This window comes from Chiloscyllium plagiosum, unplaced genomic scaffold (assembly GCF_037043375.1).
Source record: "Chiloscyllium plagiosum isolate Xiang-an unplaced genomic scaffold, Cpla_swu_hap1 HiC_scaffold_13, whole genome shotgun sequence".
Classification (NCBI taxonomy): Eukaryota; Metazoa; Chordata; class Chondrichthyes; order Orectolobiformes; family Hemiscylliidae; genus Chiloscyllium; species Chiloscyllium plagiosum.
This window is the reverse complement of record NW_028270151.1, coordinates 36,702,235-36,729,808: the sequence shown is the minus strand read 5'-3', so window position 1 is coordinate 36,729,808 and position 27,574 is coordinate 36,702,235. Positions and strand designations below refer to the sequence as shown.

The 27,574-nt window shown below is 38.9% G+C and overlaps 1 protein-coding gene across 4 annotated transcripts in view; it reads right to left on the bottom strand.

The window, feature by feature from the left end:
• Window positions 1-2,859: 2,859 nt before the first annotated feature.
• The window catches only part of fxr1 (FMR1 autosomal homolog 1), a 110,774-nt gene continuing 86,059 nt past the window's right edge, over window positions 2,860-27,574 (bottom strand). The window contains exons 14-17 of one of the 4 annotated variants that reach the window (XM_043702361.2): window positions 21,819-22,019; window positions 21,582-21,677; window positions 11,872-11,969; window positions 2,860-3,910 (exon numbers count right to left, since the gene is read on the bottom strand). In XM_043702361.2, coding sequence (XP_043558296.1) covers window positions 3,743-3,910; window positions 11,872-11,969; window positions 21,582-21,677; window positions 21,819-22,019 — 563 coding nt within the window. In that variant the 3' untranslated portion in view covers window positions 2,860-3,742. The remainder of the gene's footprint in view (window positions 3,911-11,871; window positions 11,970-21,581; window positions 21,678-21,818; window positions 22,020-27,574) is intronic. The other 3 variants (XM_043702362.2, XM_043702363.2, XM_087993529.1) reach the window with 3 other exon arrangements.

Below are 27,574 nucleotides of genomic sequence, written 5' to 3'. Positions count from 1 at the left end.
CAACTGTCTGCAAGAAGTCATGTCAGAAGCCCCATCAGACTAGGGAAACCGGGGTGTAATGTGGAAGGTATCCACAGCTACAGGTTACTGCAAATTTGTGCACAAATGTTAACCATAAGATGTAGGAACAGAAGGAGACTGTTTGGCTCAAAATCAGCTCTGCCATTCAATTAATCATACCTCACCAATCCCTTGCCTGTCTTTTTCACACAACTCTCATTTCCCTTACTGATTAAAAATCTCACTCAGCATTGAAAAGACCTAAACCAAGCTCAACAGAGTTTTGCAGTAAAGAATTCCATAGATTTACTATCCTAGAAGAATTTCCTTCTCGTGTGTCTTAAATTGGTGACACCTTACTTTGAGACTATGCCCTTTTGTCCTAGACTCTCGACAAGGATAAACAATCTCTAAACATCTACCACATCAATCCCCCTTAGAGTCCCACATGTTTTAAGATGTCGCTCTTTTGTACTCCAATGATTACAGAAAATCACTTCCATATGCAAGATCAATGTCATGAACCTTCTCTGATGCAAATATATATTTCTTTGGATAAGGGAGCCAGAAGTGTTCATGGTATTCCAGGGATCAGCTGCCTAATGCCCAGTTTACTTTAAGTGAAACTTCCATTTTTGTACTCCATTCCTTTTTGAAATAAAGGCCAACATTCCATTTGTATTCACTATTACCTGAACTTGTGTGAACGGGTTGATTAAAAAAAAAACACATTGTGACATACCTCTGGGAGGAGACACTACCACTGCTCCACAAGACCACATTCCTGAAGAAGGGCTAATGCCCGAAACGTCGATTCTCCTGTTCCCTCGATGCTGCCTGACCTGCTGCGCTTTTCCAGCAACACATTTCCATCTCTGATCTCCAGCATCTGCAGACCTCACTTTCTCCACAAGACTAGATTAGATTAGATTACATTATAGTGTGGAAACAGGCCCTTCGGCCCAACAAGTCCACACCGACCCGCCGAAGCGCAAACCACCCATACCCCTACATTTACCCCTTACTTAACACTACGGGCAATTTAGCATGGCCAATTCACCTGACCTGCACATCTTTGGACTGTGGGAGGAAACCCACGCAGACACGGGGAGAACGTGCAAACTCCACACAGTCAGTCGCCTGAGTCGGGAATTGAACCCGGGTCTCCGGCGCTGTGAGGCAGCAGTGCTAACCACTGTGCCACCATACCTGAATTTGCATCCTAGTTTTTGTGATGTTTGTACAAGGATCTCTACCAACCCTTGAATGTCACAGCTGTTTTTCTCCATCTAAATAATATTCAGCTCTTCTAATCTTGCACTTAATTAACCTGTGCATATCCCTGTAGACATCCTCACTACCTGCTTTCACACATTTTGTGTTATCTGCAAACTTAGCAATAGTATGCTCACTTCCCTCAAAGTGCGCTTGCCATAACTCTGTGGCAGTCAATCCTGAAAATAATGCATAAAAAGTTACCGGTGTGACGATACAAAGGGCTTTTACAATTTATGGTTGCAATATGCTGCCACAGGAGCCAGTCAGCATACTCTCCAATCCAAACGGAGCATTGCACATGGACACTAACTGATCTCTTTGTAGTTCCTCTGCTTATCAGCAGATCCATCACTACATTCTAAACTTGGAACTCTGACTGGCATCGCTGGCCCTGTCACACAAGCGTAATGGGAGAAAGAAATGCTGAGGAGTATCTTTACTGCCAGAGATTGTCTCCCAATCCCCTGGTAAGTTGCCCAGCTTCTTCCCAATGTTCATGGTCAGAAAATCTGGAGGTTGTGCAGAGAAAGATGCATAAGTAGGCATTTGCATCCTATGCAACTAGACACTTTTATATTTCAAACACCCATTTACTTCAAATGCCTGTCCTTACCATTCAGTGCCCCTATGTTTCCTGTCATTAACTTTTTGACAGAATGAAACTTAAAACTCATCCTCGCAGCTGAGATTTGTCATTTTTCAACAGTGAACGGTTCATAGGATAGAATGCACAGCCACTCAGCATTGTTAAGCAACCTCTGTCCAAGCCACCTTGGTCACTCATGATGGCGTTTTGCAGCCAGCAATTGAGAAATAATGAGACATTAGTCAATAGGCTCATTTGCTAATTCTTATACCAATGCAAAGCATGCAATTAATGATTTCTATTCCAGCCTATTGTAGAGAAATATTTCTTTACAATGTTAGATTGAGAGTGAGACAGCCACATTTTGGTCACCAGACAAAAAACTGGAAACAGAAACACTGCTTTCCCAAATTTCCTAGCTGTGGACTGTGACACCTCTCAATACAGCAGAATCTACTGATTACATCTTTTAAATAATACTTCCTCTACCTGGCAAAGGTTTCAGTTGCTAAATTCACACATCTGACAATGCTACCCAGTTCACCTGCAGTTGGGCTTCAAAAGACTGTATGCAGAATTTCCTATTTCTTCCATGTACCAATTGGTGAATGTTTCTATTTGTAGTTAGTGTTTCATTATAAAACAAAAACTTTAATATCTTGTAAAATTTGTAATGATGAAACAAACCAAGTGACATTACACGTTTGACCAAATATCACAAGGGGGTCAAAAAGATTAAGATCCCATGCGTATTATAATTTTGAGCGAGATTGTGGACCTCCAATCACTTGGAGAATATTGAGCTGTAAAGTTTGTGATAATTGCTGTGATCCTGGGGAAATACTAGAGTGTGTGGGGAAGTAGTACAACTTTTGTCTTTCAATAAAAGCTGTATTCTAGAAATATTACTTGACAATACATATAGAAATGAAAACATTCTCAGACTTGAAATCAATTTAAAATGTTTTTCAATAAAATTCCAGAAAACATTAATGTTTGCATATTTTAAGTCAGAAGATGGAAGATCAAACTTTATTTATCAACTATCTGCATACAAAACATATTGCACATCAACCAATCAAAACGGAAAATAAAAATACTCTAAGGACTCTAACAAATGTAGTTTACATGGAAAATCGTTTCTCTGGAACTTAATCTTACAATAGTTGGATTATTTTGGCAATGACATCTACAACCAGTTTAGTGTAACATCCAAAGCATTGCTTGATTTTTAAATACTGTACATTTAATAAATAAACCAAACAAGCCCCTTTGTAAACAGTCACTGCCAATCTCATCCCAATGTCCCTGCAGATGTATAGATGCAAATGAGTATTCTCCAGTGGTCTGCAATTTTTCTACATACAGTATTAAAAAAACCTACAGAGATTTAGTAAAATTGACCAGTTTCCAGACTAGTATCACCTAGCATACCAAATGTTAAATTTACAATTCAGTGCAAAATTTTGAAACTGCATTTTCTATTGTTTTCCTCAGAAGTGGTTGCATATTGGAGAACTTGACAAAAAGCAGCCAATGCTTTTATCCAGTATATGTCAATGATCTCCATCTTCAGAATAATCTGAAGTTTATTTTAAACATTTCAAAACATTTTCCTACAACCAGCTAGTTCTTTTAATTTTGCATCTATTGTCTGAAGGCACAATATCTGATTAATGTATTGAGAACTTAACTAGGTGAAAAACAAATTTATACAAGTGTTTTATTCAAGAACCCTCTGATCTCCATTCCAGTACGGAGGAACTAGAAAAAAAGTGCGCCGTAAAGTCTGGCAGTCCTTATTCTATCTTTGGCAAGCTTTTACAAGCACTATTAGAAAACACAATTTATGCAGAACTGGACGATGGTGGGTAATGTTTAAGAAACACCATTCACCACAACTTTAGTTCCATTTCCTTGGTAATCTCTTTGTTGGCTTTCCTTCGAAACCTTGTGTGTATGAGCTTCATCACCAGGTACACTGTTCATTCCATTAACGGTCTTGATAGCAGGAAAATGTTCATCAATCGTATCTTCTTGCACCTGCTGAACATGAGTGTTTTAAGTGAAATAGTTAACTTTGAAAGAAAGAGGAACAATCTTCTTCACACAGCTGAATGTTCAAAGTAGGTACTGTAAAAAGTAATTCAGATTTGTACAGGATACAAGTAATAAATAAGATTCTCAAATGTTAAACAAATAATTTAGGAATATTTGATCTAAGTTTATTTTTATTGTTAAAGGCAAAAAAAAACACTTTCTAGAAACAGCTTTATATGTAAAAGATTCTCTAACTTCAAATAATGTTGTTGATCTTTTAATGTTGACATTGCCTCGTGGTGTAATCTGTTTGCCTACACTGTCCAAGTTTTTTCATGCTATGATCTGTATACCCTTGCTTACTATGATCTGCCTATACTGCTCACAAACGAAGCTTTTCCCTGTATGTACATACACTTGACAACTACCAGAAAAGCTTAGTTCTTGGGGCAATCAATTTAATGCATTAATATACATTAATTTAGATTATATTTCAGTCTTTCCTCCAACAAGCTACTTCTTGCAGCAGATATTTTGGTGTTTGCCAACAAATTTCCCATAACTCATTGACAATGAATTAGAATAGTTTTTAATTACTTACTGAATTTGTTCAAACATCACAAACTCTATACAAAGACAATAACTTACATGTACTGTATTACTAGTCTATGACACAGAAATTGGATTCTGTGCCAGTACTTAAAATTTCCACACAAGCCTCATCACTGTACTTCTAAACTGCATTTAAATCAGTATACACGTGAAGGTTGATGTAATGACAGCAGATAGAGGAAGGCCAAAGGTAACTGAGTTACACCAGAGGTGGCAATGCAGGGTAAGGAGGAGAAGCCATTATTGTAGACTCATTCCTACTTTTGTACTTGCACTGCCTGAGTTTTGCAATGCAGTCCCATGAACCCAGATAACAAAGGAATGCAACTTATTTCTTCAGCAAGCAGTGTATACGTGCAAAAAACTAGAAGCCAGATGAGAAGGTTCAAATAGCAAGCTTCACAACAGTAAGCATGGAGTTGGAACACCATGATACATGGAGGAAAGGTGAAGGCGTGAGGATGAGGTAATACTGATATAGCAGATGGGTTAACTGTGCATTTTTGAAGATGTGATGTTGGCAGTTATGAACTGATGTTTGGCAGTTTTCTAAATTACCAAAGGACGTGCAGGACTAAAGTACAGTACAGCCAAAAAACTGATCCCTAGCATCAGGGATCTGTTAAGAGGAAATAGGGGAGAAACAAGCCTTTCAACCGAGCAATGAAGTATTTTCTGAATGTATACAGAACTGTCAAGATTGCAGAAATAATTATCCAAAAGATTAAACTTTTGGGCATTAAACTCATAATACATAACTTTAAGACCAATAAGAAATAAAACATAATGGGATTCATGGGGAGAATCATTTAGAAAATAATAATGCTACAGTAAGGTTGGAGATGCAGGAGGAAGAAAGCTGTTGATAGATAAATAGCTTCCTCATTAAAAATTATCTTGTGGTTTCATGGAGAGAAGAACATTGCTCTTCAAAACAGGGTTCAACTTCATTGCCGGCAGAAATAAGATGAAATTACTCTTTCTGCAACTTGTGTTATAACTGATTAACAATTGCTTGATGCTGACACTAGGTGATAGCCTTGAATTGTTGAAAGGGAATAAGTTTCAATCTTGGTACCGGTCACTGAAACCCTGTTGTGATGTAATCAGAAATCAGTGATTATCAGTTTGATTCAAGTTTGCATCAATTCTAAAATGTGTTAAAAATAAAATCTAGCCCCTCTTGAAATCCTATGTATTTCACAACCCATACATTCAATACTATTTATTGATACAGTCCTTCCTGCATGTAGAGGATCTTTCTCAAGAAACACATTAAATACAACTGTCAGTATAACACTGATCTCAATATTGTTTTACTACTTAGTTAGAGCTTCAAATAAATGATACCAAAAGACCTTAACAATGCCATGTACCCAAAAATGTGTTTCTAAAGGCCATCTCAACATCATAGTCTCCAAAGGGCAATTACATTAACACTAGTGAATTTTATTCCTGTAATACAATTGAAACAAACATTCAGGATATATGGGATTTTAGCTGCTAAAATGTCTTAATCAATTAAGTGGGATTTTATAACAGCAGCTTAATTTAAAGATTCTTTTTTCAGTGCAGCCATGGTTCATAAAATCAGTTATTATTAATTCTTCTCCACCGAAGGAAAATCCAGAGACTGGCGTTGAAAATCAAATCAAATTAGCCTGTGTGTCCAAAGTTGCCAGCAACTGATAACTAGAGTGAACGTATTAGTTTTTTAAAATAAAAATCAGCTCTAATTCAGTAGCCACAGCAAAGACAAGTCATAAACATTTGTTATGATCAGCAGCTAATAGTCCATCCAAAAGGTTGATATGATGTATCTAGTGGATTATAGGGAACTAGCATGCTTTCCAACTGTGCATAAGTTTGCACTCAGGTTTAGCCCACTCCACTGGCTAGTTGCAATGCAATGAAGACAGCCATATGTGCAAGAAGAAGCTGTCATCGACAAGTATTCAGAAATGCCTTCCTTCCAAGTTTCAGAGGAACCCAGAGGTTTTGCAGTGTGCAGACCATTTGGGCACCCCCTGGTATTTATGAACCAAATTTCCAGATATGGCCAAATGTCTCCACTGCCTTGTGATATCTTGCTGGAATTGAAGGGTAAGGGAGTAAATCTTGTCAAAAATTGTAAAGGGGACATAAAAGCAAAACACCATTTGCAACCAGCCAATGCCATTCCCTTGGTCTCAAGTGGGGAGGCCAACAGGGATCCTGATATTTGGACAGCCCAGCAGTCCCATAGATTTAGTTCAGGCTTGAGACAGAGAGTAGTCACACTGGTTTTGTTGCAGTGGGAACACAAACATAAGGGAAAGCACTTATGAGCGATAAACCCAAATTGTTTGGCATAGAACAGGAGCAGGAACATACCATTCAGCTCTTCAAGCCCGCTCCTCCATTTTCCAAGCTATCCCCACCATTTCAGAACTAAAGTTTGATAAACATCATCTGCGATCTTCAATGAAAAGTGTATCCTTCCTTGGGAAAGGGAAATAAAATTCCACCAGGTACAGTCCTACCAAGAATCTACACCATTGAAGCAAGACACCTTGAATCTTGTACTCAAATCATCATGCAGAAAAGGTCAATATACTATTTTTAATTGCTTAATTGCCTTAACTGCTTGCCGCACTTGCACATTAGCTTGCAGTGACTTGTCCAAAGGAACCTGGATGACTTTATTCATATCAATACCAACATTTCCCAATTTTGCCAATCAAGAAATACTTTGCATCTCAGTTACTCCAAGTGGTTAACCTCACACTGTTATTTTCTACTTGTCATATTCATTCCCATTCATTCATACTGTCCAAATTGCCTTGAAACTTATTTGCATTATCTTCACAACTCTCATTCCCACTTTTTGTCAACCACAATTGCAATTATAATATTTGGTCCCCACATCCAAATAATAGATATTGATTGTGAACAGCTGAAGCCCAAACATCGATCATTGTGACACCCTGCTAGTAACAGCATGCCAACTTGCAAATTACCCATTTATTCCTATCCTGTTTTCTTCCTGTTAACCAATCCTCAATCTATCCCAGTAACAGCAATGATGTGGGGGTACCAGTGTTGGACTGGGATGGGCAAAGTTAACAATCACACATCATCAGGTTATAGTCCAACAGGATATTTAGAAGTACTAACTTTCAGAGCGCTGTTCCTTCATCAGGTAAAGAGAACTGGTCAAGTGGGCAGAAAAGTGACAAATGGAACTTAACCTACAGAAGTAAGAGATGATGCATTTGGGAGAGCCGGGAATGCACAATTAATAGAAAAATACTCAGGAGTGTTGAGGGAGTGGTGGACTTAGAAATGATTATGGAAAAGTCCATGAAGGCTACTGGACAGGTCAATAAGGTTTTTAAGAAAGCATGTGAAATCCTTCCCTTTATTAGCCAAGGCATATATTATAAGAACAGGTAAGTTATGCTAAAACTATATAAATCATTAGTTACACTCTACAAATACTAGTTATCATAGAAAGCATATAACTGCATTTAAGAGGGTACAATGGAGATTTGAAGATGTTGCCAAGTCTGAAAAAATACAACTGATCAATAATGCAAAACAGATGTCATCAATATGGAACATCAACCAGCATGCCTACATATGGGAGATGAATATGTAACATTTCTCTTTGTGATCTGCTCTCAGTAAATCCTCTCTCTCTTAGGTCTCTTGAAAGCACTGTCAAGCTCCTCCAAGAACTGGTCTTTCATCTCAGTAGTGAAATAGTGTTGGAGCAGACACCTCAGATTAATTGGCCCTATTTGAGTTGACAGGCACAAAGAAGGAACAAATTCTGCATTTTTTTAGATTTCTGTCTATTGTTGAGAGTAGTAAGTTCCTTGCAGTAAAGGCTACATGCTAGACAAAAGACGAGCTCTACGAGGAGCTTCACACTGTTATCAGCAGAATCCTTAACTAAAGGCATCTTTATCTACTGGGGAAATTCAACATGGAACTCTGATCTCAGACATCATAGTCCAGGAAAGATAAATTAGAACAGACAAGAAATTCCTTAAGTTTTGTTGTTACCATAAGTTTTGTGCAACTAACACCTTTCAGAATGAGCCGAGACATATCCATGATCAGGGCAGTGGCAACTAAATTGCATCATCACCAAATGTGACTCTCTGAATAGTATTCTTATCACATGCAGATACCATATGATACTTGTGTACAGCACGGTAAGGATGCAACCTCAAAGCTTTTTCATTCAAAGAAAAATGAGATACTCGTAATCAATGCCAGCCAGTGTCAGTTTAACATCACATGAACAGACATTCCCAGAGCACGGAAGCAAAATGAAACACATTCAAGATAACTAGAATGTCACACTCTCAACATATGGGAAGCAAGAGCTCAAAATGCTAATTCGTCTGAAACTAATGTAACAGTGAAGGAACCCATCAATGTTGCCAAGCAGTGTGTCCTCATTAATTACAGGAAAGATCCAAGTGAGAAAACAGAATTACCTAGAGTCACTCAATGAAAAGTACTAAAGACTGCTAGGTGGTATACCAATGACTCCCAGTTACAAATCTGGCCAAGCATCCAACGTCCTTCAACACAGGGAATACTGAGGGCATGTGTGACTGAATCAACAAGGCAAAAGGCCCATCAGCAAAAAAAAAGGGAAAACTAAGATTTGGTTATGACTAACTGCAATAAACAATTAGAGAAAATGGTGAAACAGTATTTTGAGCTGAACTCTAAGGAGAACACTTACCAAGCAGACTCGAGACATGACAGAAAGCTCTGCCGTAACATGTTGAACCCACAGTGGAACAGCACAGTTAAGCTACTGACTCACTTATTATGGGGAAAGCTTCAGGCGCTAATGCTGCACCACCTTAACGCAATAAGCATACAAAAATGGCACTCCTCCAGCATCTGCATGAACTTCAGTCTCTGCAGGAGGGAAATTGTAGTAACCCCAGGATATGCATGATGATGCCAACTCTGGAACCTTTTACAAGAACAAGAGTGACCACAGCAACTGCAATACAGTCAGTTCTGCTATAATGAGTGTTTCTTCAACCCAATTTGGTAGTAACACAATTGAAGAATTTAGACCACTGTTTGTAGAACACAAACTTTCCTTACCTATATTGGCTATAACACAATTCTGGTCCCATTAGTTTAAATGGTGCTGCTATTATGTGATTTTCTTATAACCTGGGAATGCATGGGAAGGGAACTATTGCAATATATCAGAACAGACTCTAATTAGTTAGTAAGGCACCTCACTACTAAGCCTTACTTTCACTGAGGCTAACCTAACAGTGAAGGAACCCATCAGTGTTGCCAAGCAGTATTTGATCATGGGAGAAATATTTGTTTATGTTGTCTCCTGTCAGGCTGGAGGCCTTAGCTGAACATATCTATCATAAATCTCAGCGTGGTTTCAGACCAGAAGATCCATAACTTACATATTCTCATTTAAGCAGCCATGAGAAATGCGGTGAAAGAGAGAGACCACTATATATTACCTTCATCCATCTCAGCAAAGCACTTGACCAAGTGAGGAGAAGGGATCTATTTAAGCCACAGGAGAAAACTGCACAATGAAGCTGATCAAAGTGATCTTTTTACATAAGATGATAAGTCAAATCAATTATGGCAGGAAACACTGCAACCCTTTCAGATTCACAGTGGATCAAATGGTTGTGTTCTAGTAGTGACAGTGGGGGCTAGGCACACTCTAGCATATTCATTTCTTTACTGTTTTCACATATTTGCAAGTCACACAGGATGCCTACAACTAATGGAACTTTTTAGCCTTGCTCACCTGAGTCGTCTTCAGAGCACTACTGTATGCTGATAATGCCTGACAAACATTCCAAACGAAGGAACATCGAGAGTAGCAAACCATATTATGGTAGGATTTGATTATCAGGTTGACAAGTGTCATGGTCCAGGATTTGTCATACCTTCATCTATCAACACTGATAGTGTGACAGTGGAGTTGACAACTTGTGGAAGGAAACCTGAGCATCCGACATAAACCGATGCAGATATGGGGAAAATATGCAAACTCCACATGGACCAAGTCACCCAAGGCTGGAATCAAACCCAGGTCTCTGGTGCCATGTGACAGCAATGCTTACCATTTTGGCACCGTGTTGATAGATAGGGGAAAGGCTGAACAGGCTTCATCCTTACGGTCACAGATGTCCTCTCATCATCTCTTGTGGAATGAGGTAAGAACTAATATATTAAGCCCACTGCAAACTTTGTATCTTATTATGTACAGCTTGCTTTAATGAGCAATTATTTAGTTGTGGCACGGTGGCACAGTGTTTAGCACTGCTGCCTCACAGCGCCAGAGACCCGGGTTCAATTCCCGACTCAGGCGACTGACTGTGTGGAGTTTGCACATTCTCCCCGTGTCTGCGTGGGTTTCCTCCGGGTGCTCTGGTTTCCTCCCACAGTCCAAAGATGTGCGGGTCAGGTGAATTGGCCATGCTAAATTGCCTGTAGTGTTAGGTTAAAGGGGTAAATGTAGGGGTATGGGTGGGTTGCGCTTCGGCGGGTCGGTGTGGACTTGTTGGGCCGAAGGAACACTGTAAGTAATCTAATCTAATCTAATCTAGTTATAGTACAGGAGCCTACTCGACTCAACGTGTTTATACCAGCTCCTAAAAGAGCTTCCCAGCTGGTCCCAATCTCAAGCCCTATCACCATAGCACTCTGAATTCAACACATATATATCTTGCTCTCTCTCAAGACCTGCTATGGAATCCACATCCACCACTCTCCCAGGCAGCGCATTCCAAATCTTAACAACTCTATGTAAAGAAGTGCTCATCTTATTCCTAACTCAGTGTGCCATAATGGAGGTACAAGCTACAAGTTAGCACTTTAAAAAAAATGACAATTGGTAACTTGAAAGCTGACACTCATGCAAAGTATTTTGGGCTGTATAACTGACTTCACATCAGAAAAATGGAAATGCATGAACATGAATTCCCCAATAAAATTGCACATCTGGCATTTGTGTAATGTAAAGTTGTCACAAAAATCAGCAAATTTATTATTGGAACATCACAGAAGTGTTAATGTCAAAAGATGAATTGCTCACTTTTGGTTTTGTGTTGTGCTGATGTTTATACTCAAAAATTAAAACTAAATCCATCTGACTAGCCACACAATTTTAACAAAAAAATTGGTGACTGTCAGTTCTTTACTCTGAAACTGCAACTGCAAGAAACTTCCCATAGCCAAAATTGATGCTTTCCTTATTTCAGTAGCTCATAATGTAACTGCAACCACATGACCAATAATAGATACAACCAGGCTATCAGTTTTACTACCAATTTCATTGTTCAAGATCTTACCAACGTAGTTGCATTTTTGCTGGATGCAAGATTCTCTTTAGGCTGGACCCGTTGTCGGCTCTGTGATTCCGCTCGAGATATGTAATCAGCTACAGTTACTGTCATTGAAAACAAAAAACTCTTTATACACCTCATTGTGCACATTGCTAGATGAACTGCAAGGATTAAATGTCTTTGCAAGCATCTTCTGAACACATGCCAACATTACAATTTAATTAAGCACTTCCTATTTAGTTAAGGCAGACAAACAGTTATATGCAATATTGTAATACAATGATGCAAGGTGCACTTGGGATTAAATCAATGGTTAGGCAAGACTTTTAAAAAAGTAATAGTTATTCCCTTTAAATTTGCTACAACTATAATACATGTTTCCTGTGAATATTTCATGTACAGAGGTCGTACTTTTGTTTATATCCAGTACCACTATTTCCTGAACCAATGCGTTTTTATGAACTGTTATTAAACTTAATTAAGGTATTTCCTACATTTAATGAAGTGATCAATGTTTGGTGAACATTGTGGTAATTTGTAAATCCCTTTGTTAGATATTTGTATTAATTTCTGTTTTAATAAAAAGACGATGACTCAGTTTACAACTGGATTTTTAAAAAAAATCAATTCCTAAGCACCCAATATTTTCAACATACCCAATGCACTTAAGATAATAAGTAGACTTATGGTTAATTGATCATTCCTCTATCATAGTGTTAGGTAAAAGGGATTAATGTAGGGGAATGGGTGGGTTGTGCTTCGGCGGGTCGGTGTGGACTTGTTGGGCCGAAGGGCCTGTTTCCGCACTGTAAGTAATCTAATCTAATCTAATCTAATCTAATCTATCCAAGAGGAACTCAAATTAGCTTTTAAATTACTCAGTGAAATAACTAAGATAAAATTGGATTAAACAATTTAAGGATCTGAAATCATATAATATTAGAACATGGAAACATGCCATTTAACCTGTCAAGTCCTCATCATCACTTCAGTATTTAATATCCACCTTCTACTACACTAATCTGACTTTCCTGGTCATTCTCAATAACTCATCAATAATTTATTTTCTTGCAGCTATACACATTCAATAGGAGATGAGATTTTACCAGTGGAAATTCTAACTACATTTGAGATTTCTGGCTTTAACCTACCTCTTCCAACACCACCTCTCCCCTATCCTGCTTCCAGTTTGTCAAAAACTCAATCTTGTTTGAATCACTTGTGGACTTGAAAACAAGTTCTAATACTGAATGAAAAAATATCAATAACAAGACACAAAATTAGCCCACTTAAGCTCTCTTTGTTGAGGTTAAAATAACTGATACTAGCTCATTTCTCAACTGCAAAACTTTTACTGGTGATCCAGAATATTTGTATTTGATAAATACAGAAGTTCAACAAACTGAATCCTGTGGGCAAAGAAATCCTGAGCAATTTTCATAACAGATAAACATACACCAAACAAGCAATGTGACACAAATGAAAACAAACAAATTCCACCTTTTTTTTCAGAATTGGCTCCACTGATATGAAGATAGCACAATGATATCCAATATTATGAAAATTAAAAAAGTAAATTAATTTTTTTTACTGACAATGCCACGATACCACTCAACTGAACAGAAGGGATGTTCATCATTGCCACTGAAGATTTTAAAAGATCTGACATCACAGATGCGATTATTACTGCTTTTACCATGTAAACATCACAAGCTTAAAACATTTAAAATCTTTTTATTTCTGAACTAGCATGACTCAGACATTCCTCCAAGCAGATAATAAACTACATTGTGATAACTAACTGAAATTAGGTAATACAGCCAAGAATACAGCACAGCTCTAACTTCATCAGAACAAAAACGCACCAGTATCTGCTCTAGCTTTTATATTCTCAACACTTTTTTCCCCCAGACAGAACTAGTACAAACAGTTAATACTCAGATTTATCAAACATTTTCTCCCCAAATACAGGTCTCGATATCACATCTGGTGTTTTACCAATCATCACAGAAATATCCATAATTTAAAATGTTCTACAAGGACTTGTAAACTTTAGAGATATACTCACAATACAAGTATTAGATTTGGGCAATGTTCTAACCAGTTGAAATCTAATGTAGGCTAGTGAAAATTAGAGTATAGAAAGGATCAGGTAACACAAGTACTTCATAAACTGCACTGAAAAAGCAAAGGATAAAGCTAAAAGATTGAAAAATTTGAGAACTTCTAGTTTGAATGCTGAACATACTTAAACAGCATGTTGCATCAACCAAAGACAGCAGGACGCTAAACTACAAAATCAACATATTGGAAACATGCCGGATGATAAAAGCAAAGCAGTGTCAATGCTGGAAATCTGAAATAAAACAGTTCTGAAGAAACTCAGGCAGAGCTGGAAGCAACTATGGACAGAGAAACAGTTAATGGTTCAAGTCCAAAACAACTAAATTCTGAAGAGTCATGTCAGACTTGAACCATTAACTCAGTTTCTCTGTCCACAGATGCTGCCAGACCTGCTGAGTTTCTCCGCACTTTTTAAAAAATCTTTTTTACTTTATGTTATCGCAAGTCAGGATCAAACCATCTAATAAAGTCCAATCTCTGATCAGGTCCAGTCACCAAAGGCAGAAGAGCAAAACATTGAAATGACTAAGACAACACAGAACTGCCACACAGTTCTTAGTGTCAAAAGATATGAGCGGAGGATGAAGTGGGAAAACTCAGGTCTTTCAGTCTAAAAACGAGGCATCGGAGAACTGATTGAGATATGCAGTTTAGTTAATAAAATGGTAACTGCAAATCCAAAATATTACTCAAAATCTAACATAAGTTAGAAGAAGGGAACAAGTTAAAAGTGGCAAAAGATAAATTTATGACTGAAATCAAGAAACATGTCTGCACACAGTTATCAAAATATGGAACACACTTGTGGATATACTCCTTTAAAGAAACAAAGTACATGTTTCAGTGGGGAGGAGAGGGAGAAAAATGGTGCAGAATTAATATCTAAGTGAATGCATTTTAAAAACGTAATATTGTAAAATGTAATGCGTTTAGCTTGGATAAATACTGAATTGCAAGATGAGCTATGAGCTGATGTGAGAGGAGTTTCCATTGCTTAAATTCTTATTAACACTTTGATTATTTTGAATAGATAATTGATCAAATATTGCAGAACTATTTAGTGGATGCTCCATTTTTCAGCATCTGTAGAGGTAAGCAATCAAAAATGAATTGGCTGACCTGAGAAAACAGGACAGATATAATATGCTTACAAGAAATTACACCACCACACAAACATAAGGCTTTTTGAGAGATTATTACCAAAATACTCATTGCATCACAATCATATTCTATGCAGCCTAGAAAATACGCAAACATTACTCTCTCCCATAATTTATTTAGAAAACTCTATTTGTGGTTGGTATTATTGCAGATGTTGAATTAAGTATGAAGCAATTAGAAAATTTACATTCTGCTGTTGATTTATCTATAATTTTTACTTTAAACCAAACATTTCCAAACACAACAAGGAACTTGCGAGCATAAGAGTTACAGTTAGTAAGTTTGCAGATGACACCAAAATTGGAGGTGTAGTGGACAGCGAAGAGGGTTACCTCAGATTACAACAGGATCTCGACCAAATGGGCCAATGGGCTGAGAAGTGGCAGATGGAGTTTAATTCAGATAAATGCGAGGTGCTGCATTTTGGGAAAGCAAATCTTAGCAGGACTTATACACTTAATGGTAAGGTCCTAGGGAGTGTTGCTGAACAAAGAGACCTTGGAGTGCAGATTCATAGCTCCTTGAAAGTGGAGTCGTAGGTAGATAGGATAGTGAAGGCGGCGTCTGGTATGCTTTCCTTTATTGGTCAGAGTATTGGAGTACAGGAGTTGGAAGGTCATGTTGCAGCTGTACAGGACATTGGTTAGGCCGCTGTTGGAATATTGCATGCAATTCTGGTCTCCTTCCTATTGGAAAGATGTTGTGAAACTTGAAAGGGTTCAGAAAAGATTTACAAGGATGTTGCCAGGGTTGGAGGATCTGAGCTACAGGGAGAGGCTGAACAGGCTGGGGCTGTTTCCCTGGAGCGTCGGAGGCTGAGGGGTGACCTTATAGAGGATTACAAAATTATGAAGGGCATGGATAGGATAAATAGACAGTGTTTTCCCTGGGGTCGGGGAGTCCAGACCTAGAGGGCATAGGTTTAGGGTGAGAGGGGAAAGATATAAGAGAGACCTCAGGGGCAACTTTTTCACGCAGAGGGTGGTATGTGTATGGAATGAGCTGCCAGAGGATGTGGTGGAGGCTGGTACAATTGCAACATTTAAGAGGCATTTGGATGGGTATATGAATAGGAAGGGTTTGGAGGGATATGGACCGGGTGCTGGCAGGTGGGACTAGATTGGGTTGGGATATCTGGTCGACATGGACGGGTTGGACCGAAGAGTCTGTTTCCATGCTGTACATCTCTATGACTGCAAAACTGATTAGGCTCTATTAATTTATACATGCATGTGCCCTTGTACAAAGTACACTCTACTTCAGTTTTTACAAGGGTTGTGCCTTTCTATTTTCCAACGTGAAATGTTCTCAACACAGACTGTAAAATATAATAGACAAACTTAACGCTTTTCCAAAAGGGAAAGGAGAAATCAAAAATGTAATCATAACCTGCTCTTTAGGATGTTATTCAACAGTAGATTAGATCATGGCACTGAAAGGAGGTAGCAATAGTTTTAGTTGAGAATAAAAATTTTTTTTGCAATAAACTAGTGTTATCAAAATTTTAAATCATTCTCCCCCATGGGGAGCATGGGCGGCATGGTGGCACAGTGGTTAGCACTGCTGCCTCAGCGCCAGAGATGTGGGTTCAATTCCCGCCTCAGGCGACTGACTGTGTGGAGTTTGCACGTTTTCCCAGTGTCTGCGTGGGTTTCCTCCGGGTGCTCCGGTTTCCTCCCACAGTCCAAAGATGTGCAGGTCAGGTGAATTGGCCATGCTAAATTGCCCGTAGTGTTAGGTAAGGGGTAAATGTAAGGGTATGGGTGGGTTAGGCTTCGGCGGGTCGGTGTGGACTTGTTGGGCCGATGGGCCTGTTTCCACACTGTAATGTAATGTAATCTAATCTAAATCTAATCAAACAATTCAGCTAACACAGTACCCATTACCTATTAACTCTAAATCCAGAGATAGGTAAAATTACATCTGAGAAAATGTAGACACCAAAAAGATTTGTTTTTATACTGACCAACTCTTATTAAAACAGCAACTATCACAAGATATTCTATTTAAGCATAGCAGAAACATTACTTTTGGTCCCTCAAGCCTGTTTTGCTTTACTCAAAGCTTATATGTTCTTCAACTCTGTTTACTCGCTTTTGATATACACTATTACAACTACCCAAAAAAAGTTACTTCTATTCAACTTTCACCTGACAGTATCATCGACTTATGAAAGTCATGGTTTCATATTTGCACTACTGCAAGCATAAAATTAAAAACAAACACTTGAGGTTTGCTGAATAGCTTTCTTATCATTTCAAGATTTCACTCTGTTTCACCCCCTATTACTCCACCTGAAGAAACAATTTATCAAACCCCTTTATCATTCTGAGTATCTCACTTATGTATTCATTTCAATTTAGATGGTCAGGGATGATTAATCAATTTTTATTATGTCATCTGATGAATCTGTATTACAGTATAGCCCCTCCAAGCCAACATTTGAGGTACAAGTTCAAGAGTGAACACAGATGAAGTCTAACCAAAATACTGCACAACTGAAGTATGACTTTTCATTTGAATTCCAACAGAACGTAGTTTCACTTTACAAGAAAAGTGGTACAGATATCCCAGGGAATTACAGGAAACTACTGGGAAAAAAAAATCTCCATTTGGACAGGCAAGATTTTATCAGGGAGCATGAGAGTGGTTTTGTCAGAGGGGGGTCATGCACAACAAATTTGATTGAATTTTTAAGATGGTGGCCAGGTGCGTAGCTGACAATAGTGAAGTTGATGTCGCCAAAATGGATTTCAAGGTTCCACTTGGAAGATTGATAAAGATGATAAAAGCACATGGGATCCAGGCTAACTTGGCAAGTTGGATTCAAAATGTGTTTAATTATAAGAGACAGTGGGTGGGGGTAGAAGGCTGGGCACCAGTATCTAGTTACATATCACAGGTATCAGTGCTGGATCATTTGGTGTTCCTGACACAGATGATGCAGACGTATACATATTTCTTCTGGAGTGGAGAGAATAAGTAAGTTTGCAGATTACATGAAAATTTGTTTGGTTGACAATGGGAAGACACAATCTTAGAAGAGATAAATGAATTGGTCAGATGCAATTTAACTCTAATTAAAATGCGATGTGATGCAATTTGGAAGTAGTAACAATGAGTACTCAATGAATGACATGACACTCGGAAGCTCAGGGAAACAGAAGAATCTTGGGGAGCTTGTCCACAGATCCCTGAAGGCTATAGGACCGGTTACATGGGTAGTTAAGACGACATACATAATGCTTGCATATTTACAAGAGATTGTAGTATAAAAGATTATGATAGGCATAGAATGGGCTCTTGTAGTGCAGTAATAGTGTCCCTACCTCTGAGCCAGGAGGCCCAGATTCATGGCGGATAGAAAGCAGCTGTTCCTCCAAGTTAAAGGTTCAATAACAATAAGCATAACTTTAAGGTCAAAGCAGGATGTTTAGAAGAAATTTGAGGAAAAATATTTCTACCCAGGGCAAGGTGGAAATCTGGAATTCATTGCTTGGAGGATGGTTGAGTCAGGAAACTTCAATCTTTAAATAAGTACTTTGATGAGTACTTAAATGTTAAAATATTTAAGACTATGGGATGAGCGTTAGAAAGTGGGACTCAAATTTAGAGTAGTTTTTTTTATTGGTGCAGACTTGACTGAATGATTCTATCACCTCAAAATAAAACATTTATTAGTCTTTACAATTATTTTCTGTACTTGTGCAAAAGCTTTTAGATTCTGGTGTATACAGGCATTAAATTCCCATGCTGGTACATTGCCCCTAGTCTCTTGGTATTAAGAAAATGTTTTATTTTGTGTTTCTTGTATCCCAAGTGAATGGCCTCCAAAGTCAAATTCTCTCTCTAATGTTTTTCCAAGTCACTTCATGTACTAACATCATTCTGTAACCTTCTGTTCTTACCTACACAACTTAGCAAAATAGGAGACATGTGACGGGCCGTTTGACATGGAACTTTATCCAAGTTATCAATATACAGGAACAACTGCAAGTCTCAGCATCCTATATATATTTTAATAACATTTCTGAATTAGCTACATTGCCCAACTGGCTTCTTTCCACTTTATACTTCTGTATTTTCAGTGCCAGGAGCAAGCTTCGAAGTATGCATTTAACAAATAACATTCTTAAAGTGTCTCAAAGTACAAACTGAAGGAAAACAATTACTAACGAGAGATTCTTCAGCAGTATGTACCAAGGTATGATCAGATCAAGCACATACGTTTATTTGGAAACTGAATTATGTTTAATATCTGTCCAACTTGTTTTTCTGCATTCCCGAAATTTTTCTCCCCAAATCTTTTCAATGATTCCTCATTAAAGGTTTGTGTTCTTTGAAAACAGGATATTCAAAAATTAAATTGTGTTAGATTTTCAAAGCAGGTTGACCATGATAACATTAGGACTAAAGCTCAATTTTCCTTATAATCCTAATTAGTTTACACCAACAGTTCTTCCCTGATTTCTTCTAATTTTTAAAAACACAGTGAAATCACATAACCAAATTTCTATTTTATTTGCAAATTTAATCTAGCTAAACTATATACAGTAGTAATGTTACATGACTCCTCAAACAATAAGCAACTGGTGACTCCTTCAATCATATTAAAAAAAAAATAGCTGCTGTGCAAGTGGAAATATGATTTGTTTGGTAATACAAAATTTGGACGGGAGTCTCTTGTGGTGCAGTGACAGCGCCGACACTCCTGAATCAAAAGGCCCAGCTTCAAGTCCCACCTGCTCCAGGAGGCATGCAGTAACAACTCAGAAAAGGTTGATTAGAAAAATAGGTGAAATTAAAATAAAACACAGAATTTGGGTACTGGTGAAAAGAGGAATGCTGTTGAAGGTTTTCATCTTGCACTCATTAGGACAGATGCAAAAACATAAATTTCAAAGGCAACAACAATTTATGCAGCATTAAAAAAAATGGTGCTGATTGGTTGCCAAATGGAGTCTGATTGGTTGAGGCACTGCCATGGAGAATGCACAAAGGAGGTACTATCTGTATGTTTTTCTTTCATCCCAGTTAGGTTTAATGTAATCAGAATAGTTCTGATGATAGTTCCTCACTGACCTGACACATTAACTCATTTTCTCTCCACAGATGTGGCCTTGTGTAGTTCCACAATTTTCTTACATTATTGTATTTAACTCTGAAGTACAAAGTGATACATTTAAGAAAAAAAAGGAACAGGACAGGTAAATTAATCTTAATCATAGTTATAAATGGGGTGCAGGAACAAGGGACCGGAGATCATAAAGGACAAGTTGATAACATGATGACTGTTTAAAACAAATACTGGGATCCATTGTTTTCTAAACAGAAGTTTTTAATCATGGAACTGCAATTTTGGAGTAAACTTTACAAATTTTGTCCTCAGCTGAAATTGAATCTAATTCTGGACACTTTGGGAAGAATATCAAGGACTTGGTGATGGGAGCACAAATTTATCAAAATTGAATTAGAGGTAAAGAATATATGTGGAGACACAAAAGAAGCTGTTCTATTCTTAGAATTAGATTGTTTATGGAAATGGTGTTTAAAAAAAGTTTCGAAAAGAGTACATAAAAAAAAACTTATTTCACTTAGCAAATGAGTGAACATAAGTTTAACATAATAGACAATAAGACAGATGAGAAATTTGATGTAACAAATTGTGATTTGCAGTACATTTCCTGAAAAGGATGACAGAAGCAGATTTTGGTAACATTCTGAAGGATATTGGATATAAAATTGAAAAGGATAAGTTTCTTCTTCCCTTATAAAAATGTACTGATTCCTCTGAGAGATTCGATAAGTAGCAGCACAAACTAAGAAGGATATCACAGCTATTCCTGACTCTCGCAGAAGTGCACACACAGTCAACAGCAGTTGTTACACAATATGCTCAAGACTTCAAGTTTCTCTTTCCCAACCTTCTAGTGCTAAAATTAACAGTAATACTCTAGCTCCTGCCCAGGCTAGAATCAATTAAATAAAACTGAGGATCTTTCTGGTCTGTATTATTCTGACTTGAAATCTGAGCCATCCAGAACATTGACTTTTCATAGTATCTATAACTTTGTCTCAAAACACAAACTAAGCAAACCCACTAGTAATTACAGACTCTTTAGCAGTTTACAACAAGGTGAAAGGAAATCAAGCACATGATATGCTTATTTGGAAGTTATTATTTGGATGTATGTATCATGGCAATTCCGAAATTCTTTTCCTCCCCAAATTTTTTCATTGATTACTAATTAAAGATGGTATTTTAATACAGACTAAACAAAAACTAAAATGTGTTAGATTTTCAAAGCAGGTTGACCACTCAAGCTCAGAAAGGTGTTATTTAAATTTAATTAGTTAGAGAATGTGGAAAAATGACATCGTCAAAAATATCAGAACTCCAAAAACCCTAACATGCTAGTTTCAGCTGTTACCTGGCTGGCTGTCTCTGCTCAATGAGCTTTCAATTTGACCACGTAAACGACGCCTGCGGCTACGATTACGCCGCTGTGGTTTTCGTTCATTATCATCTGCAAATGCAAAGTGTGATGGAGGCTTTCTCTTTAATGTTTTATTTACAACAGCAATCTATGCTTGGAGTCAATTCAATTGAAATTTTAGTTGGACAATTATAATCTTTAAAATTATGAATAAATTTGATATATACATACCTAAACCATTCTCATTCACTGAAGCACTGTCAGATTCTGTCATTCCATCAATCATAGTGGCATCATCATCTGTCCTACGCCTACGTGATCTCCTGCGGCGATTTGTGCTGCTGTGAGACTCACTACCATCAGTGTCTGCTGTTTGATCCGTTTCTGTGTTGTCTAGCAAACTGTAAGGATTGCTATCTGGATCTCTAAACACTGAGGAGCAAATAGAGATTCTGATGAAAACATCATATGCTGTCATTTATCTAAGCTATTCAAATTTATACAAATACTTGCAAGCAATAGTTGCTACCAAATTATTAAATGCTAAATAAAACTAGACCAGGATCCTTGTCAAATAAATTATGGCAAGCTGTTGAAAGTTACTTCAGTATACAGGCAGTTCTGGGATAACGCACATTTCAGTAGCACGATTTGGCTATAACATTGCTGAAGAATTAGCGAACGGTATTTGGGAGAATGCTTCCCTCAATTAGCAATAGCGCAATTCCAGTAGGGATCGGATCGCGTGCTTCGTTCTATGCATGTGCCGATTGCATACCGAAATCTGTCATTCTGCGCATGCTCCGATATTCTTGCTGTTCTGCACACATGGCAGTGTCTGCGCATGTGAGATATCAGTGCTGGTTTTGAGACATTCTGCACACGTACAATGTCTGCTCTGTCCGCGCATGCGCATTGTCAGCTGCTCACAGAGCAGCTGTGAGAGATACTGCACAGGGAGCAGCTTTTTTTACATTTAAATGTACCATGTTAAACTTACTTTTGTTTCCTTAATAAACATCATTTCAACCTTCATTCAGGCTGTGCTACACTTTGCGTTAGACTTTTGGTTGATGTTTGAGTGATCATGAGTGATATTTTTTGCAGATCTGCACGGACCCCACTTTTCCCATTGGCCCCATTACTTCTTTTAAGCGAGGTTTCGCTGGAATCCAACTACAACGTTACAGGAAATCTATCTGTACTAGCTTTTCATGAAAGCAATTACACATCCATTAAAAAGTGTAAAGACCCCACACCACCACGAAAGCAGTGCTTAGTGCGACATAACTTCCATTATAAGAGAAGAACTGCCTCTTGAAACTACAGGCACTAGTAAATTACATCTACAGGCAGCTTTTAATATACCAAACCTGCATACATCTTAAAACAATGGATAGTGCTATAAGGACATGGTGGCAGGTGAAATAAGTTATTATACAACGGATACTTCTTTACAAAGCATAGGTAATGACAAGAAGTGTTCAAAGACTGATTGTTCACACAGCTCCTATTCCAAGAATAGAGAAGCTTCACTGGTCACTGATATGGAGTTCTCGTCAACGGCAAATTAAGGAAGCATGAAATAAGGGTCGGATAAGAAAATGAAATTATGGTGTCACATTGGGGGCGGCATGGTGGTTCAGTGGTGAGCACTGTGGCCTCACAGCACCAGGGACTTGTGTTCGATTCCTGCCTTGGGCGACTGTCTGCGTGGAGTTTGCACATTCTCCCCATGTCTGCATGGATTTTCTCCGGGTGCTCTGACAGTCCAAAGATGTGCAGGTTGGGTGAATTGGTCAAGCTAAATTGCCCATAGTGTTTGGTGCACTAGTCAGAGGGAACTACAGTTGTCAATCCTACTCTATCATCAAGGACCAACTGGTGAGTTGTTGGTAGCCTGCATATCCACAATAGCCACCACAAAATAAATAGCATATGCTCAAGAAGAGTGTTGACAAAGTACTGGGAGAAACTGTTTCTGTTGGTAAAAGGATCTAGAGAGAAGCAGAGGACAGTAACTTAAGGCAATTAGCAAAAGTAGTAACAGGGATACCAGGAATAGGCTTTGTACGCTGAAGGGGCAGGCTTTGGAGTGCACTGCCTAAGTGTGGTGGAGGCAAACTGACTTCTTTTGAAGGCCTCGATCAATAATTAACTGAAGAAGAAAAAATTCGATGGACTATGTGGAAACAAGAAAAGGGGTGTTAAATACATTCATAGACATTGGGCTTCACTGACCAATTTACAACAAAAAGATGGTAGTGAGCAGCCATCTCAAATTGCTGCAGTCTTTGGAAGTGCAGAAATACTGCTGTTAGCTCCAAATCAAGATGGTGTGCAACTTAGATGGCAATTTGGTGTTGCTCAGATTCATCCATTGCCCTTATGCTACTAAATAGTAGAGCTTGTAGATTTGCAAGCTGCTGTCAAAGGAGTCTTCTTGCGTTACAGCTATACACCTTGCACACCTTGCTACTACGATGCATCGGTGAAGGGGATGAATGTTGAATGTTGAAGTCAGGAGGGCTTGGAGCTCAGTAAGAGCGCTTTGCTGAGGAAATAATACAGGGATTTTAGTTGACCTCAGCATCTGTATTAGAGAAGAGGCAAACCAACTGGTGCTACTGTCGATTGTATAGCATCCCCCGTTTGGTACCGCATGTAGAGCTAAGAGTCAAATCAGGATTGGAAAGGGGTAAGCTATGAAGTTCCACACACTTAAGGCCTGGAAGAGAGCCACTATTCTTTTTGTTAAATGTGATGAATCCAGTCAGCTGTTCTCAAAAATGCAGACAAAAGCTTTCTTCATTCAACTTCAGCAGCACATTCCCCACTTTCTTTCCTTGTACAAATCCAACACATATCTCTGGAACAGGAGAATCGACGTTTCGGGCATAAGCCCTTCTTCAGGAATGAGGAAAGTTTGTCCAGCAGGCTAAGATAAAAGGTAGGGAGGAGGGACTTGGGGGAGGGGTGTTGGAAATGTGATAGGTGGAAAGAGGTCAAGGTGAGGGTGATAGGTCAGACTGGGGTGGGGGCGGAGAGGTCAGGAAGAAGATTGCAGGTTAGGAAGGCGGTGCTGAATTCGATGGATTTGTCTGAGACAAGGTGGGGGGAGGGGGAATGAGGAAACTGGTGAAATCCGAGTTCATCCCTTGTAGTTGGAGGGTTCCTAGGCGGAAGATGAGGCGTTCTTCCTCCAGCCGTCGTTTTGTTGTGATCTGGCGACGCCAGACCACAACAAAACGACGGCTGGAGGAAGAACGCCTCATCTTCCGCCTAGGAACCCTCCAACCACAAGGGATGAACTCGGATTTCACCAGTTTCCTCATTCCCCCTCCCCCCACCTTGTCTCAGACAAATCCATCGAATTCAGCACCGCCTTCCTAACCTGCAATCTTCTTCCTGACCTCTCCGCCCCCACCCCAGTCTGACCTATCACCCTCACCTTGACCTCTTTCCACCTATCACACTTCCAACACCCCTCCCCCAAGTCCCTCCTCCCTACCTTTTATCTTAGCCTGCTGGACAAACTTTCCTCATTCCTGAAGAAGGGCTTATGCCCGAAACGTCGATTCTCCTGTTCCTTGGATGCTGCCTGACCTGCTGCGCTTTTCCAGCAACACATTTTCAGCTCTGACCTCCAGCATCTGCAGACCTCACTTTCTCCTCAACACATATCCCTCCCTATTATGAAAGCACACAAAGAGGAAAAGTCTGTAAAATTCTGAGGAAAGACAGAAAAATAGACAGAAAAGAAATAGGATAGTCCTTCAAAGAACAAGCACTGCCAGCATGGACTGAAAGTCTTCTTTTTGTGCCGTAACATTATGAGTTACAATCAAAATAGATACTCTGCCCTCAAGGTATCTATTCTACTCAGATTTATACAGCATGGAAACAGATCCTTTGGTCCAACTTGTCTGCACTGACCAGATATCTGAAACTGATCTATTCCCATTTGCCAGCATTTGGCCCATATCCCTCTAATCCCTTCCAATTCATGTACCATCCAGATGCCTTTTAAATGTTGTAACTGTACCAGCCTCCAACCCCTCCAGCAGTTTGTTCCATACATGCACCATCTTCTTTGTGAAAAAGTTGCCCCTCAGGTCCTCTTCAAATCTATCCCCTCACTTTAAACCTATGCATTCTAGTTTTGGACTCGACTATCCCAGGTAAAAGACCTTAACTATTCTCCTTAATCATGCTTCTCATGATTCTATAAACCTCTACAGGGTCACCCCTGAGCCGATGACACTCCAGTGGCAAAAAAATGCCTGTTCAGCTTTTCCAGAAAGCTCAAACTTTCCATTCCCAGCAGCATTCTTGTAAATTCTTTTCTGAACTCTTTCAAGCCTCACAAGGTCTTTCCTATAGCAGGGAGACCAGAATTGATCACAGAATTCTGAAAGTGGCCTCACCAATGTCCCATACAGCTGCAACATGATGTCCCAACTCCATACACATTGCACTGACCAATGAAGGCAAGCGTGCCAAACGCCTTCTTCACTATCCTGTCTACCTACAACTCTACCTGCAAGGAATTATGCACTTGCACCCCTAGGTGTCTTTGTTCAGCAACACTCACCAGGGCACTACCATTAGCTACATAAGTCCTGCCCTGATCTGCCTTACCAAAATGCAATTAAACTTCATCTGCTATTCCTACTCCTAATAGCCCAATTGATCAAGGTCCCATTGCAATCTGCATTAACCTTCTTCACTATCCACAACACCACCTATTTTGGCATCATCTGCAAACTTACTAACCATATCACCTACATTCACATTCAAATCATTTATATTAATAATAAACAGAGGAAACAGCACTGATCCCTGCGGCACACTGCTGGTCACAGGCTTCCAGTCAGAAAAACAACCGCCCAACATGTCTCCCACATTCAAGCTAGTTTTATATCCAATTAACTCGCTACCCCTGGATACCATGCAATCTAATCTTGCTAATTAGTCTACCATGCGGAAAGTCATGTTGACTATCCCTAATCAATCCTTATCTTTCCAAATGCATATAAATCCCGTCCCTAGTGATTCATTCAATCTAGCTGACTATACGTGATATATCCTTCCAACAACTTACCCACTACTGTCACAAGGCTCATCAGTCTATAGTTCCCTGCCTTGCTCTTACCACTTTCCTTAAATAATTGCACCACATTAACTATCTTCTGGCACCTCACCCACGACTGTCGATGATACAGATATGTCAGCAAGGGTCCCAGCAATCTCTTCCCAAGCTTGCCACAATGCTCCAGAAAACACTTGATCAGGTCCCAGGGATTAACTTGATGCATTTTAAGACCACTAACACCTCTTCTGTAATATGGACACTTTTCAAGACATCACTATTTATCTTCTTAAGTTCCCTAGCTTCCATGTCCTTTTCAACAGTAAATACAGACACAAAATATTCGTTTAGTATCTCCTGTGGTTCCACACAGACAGCATCGTTGATCTTTGACGGGCTTGAGTGTCCCCCTAGTTACCCTTTTGTCCTTTACATATTTGTAGAATCCCTTTGGATTCTCCTCAACCCTATTTGCCAAAGCTATCTCATGTCCTCTAATTTGCCCTCCTGACTTACCTCGAGTAGTCTAGTGCCCTTATATTCCTCTCGGGATTCACTCGATCCCAGCTGTCTATACCTGATATATGCCGCCTCCTTTTTCTTGAGCAGAGCCTCAATTTCTCTATTTATCCAGCAATCCCTACCCCTACCAGTATTGCCCTTCACACTAACAGGAAGATATTGTCTCTGGACTCTTGCTATCTAATTTTGAATGCCTTCCACTTTCCAACCAACTCTCTGCTTGTAAGCAGCCTTCCCCAATCAATTTTTGAAAGTTCCTACCTAATATTGTCAATATTGGCCTTAATCCAATTTAGAACTTTAACTTTTAAGATCATGTCTATCCTTTTCTGTAACTATTTTAAAACAAATGGTATTATGATCACTTTCCCCA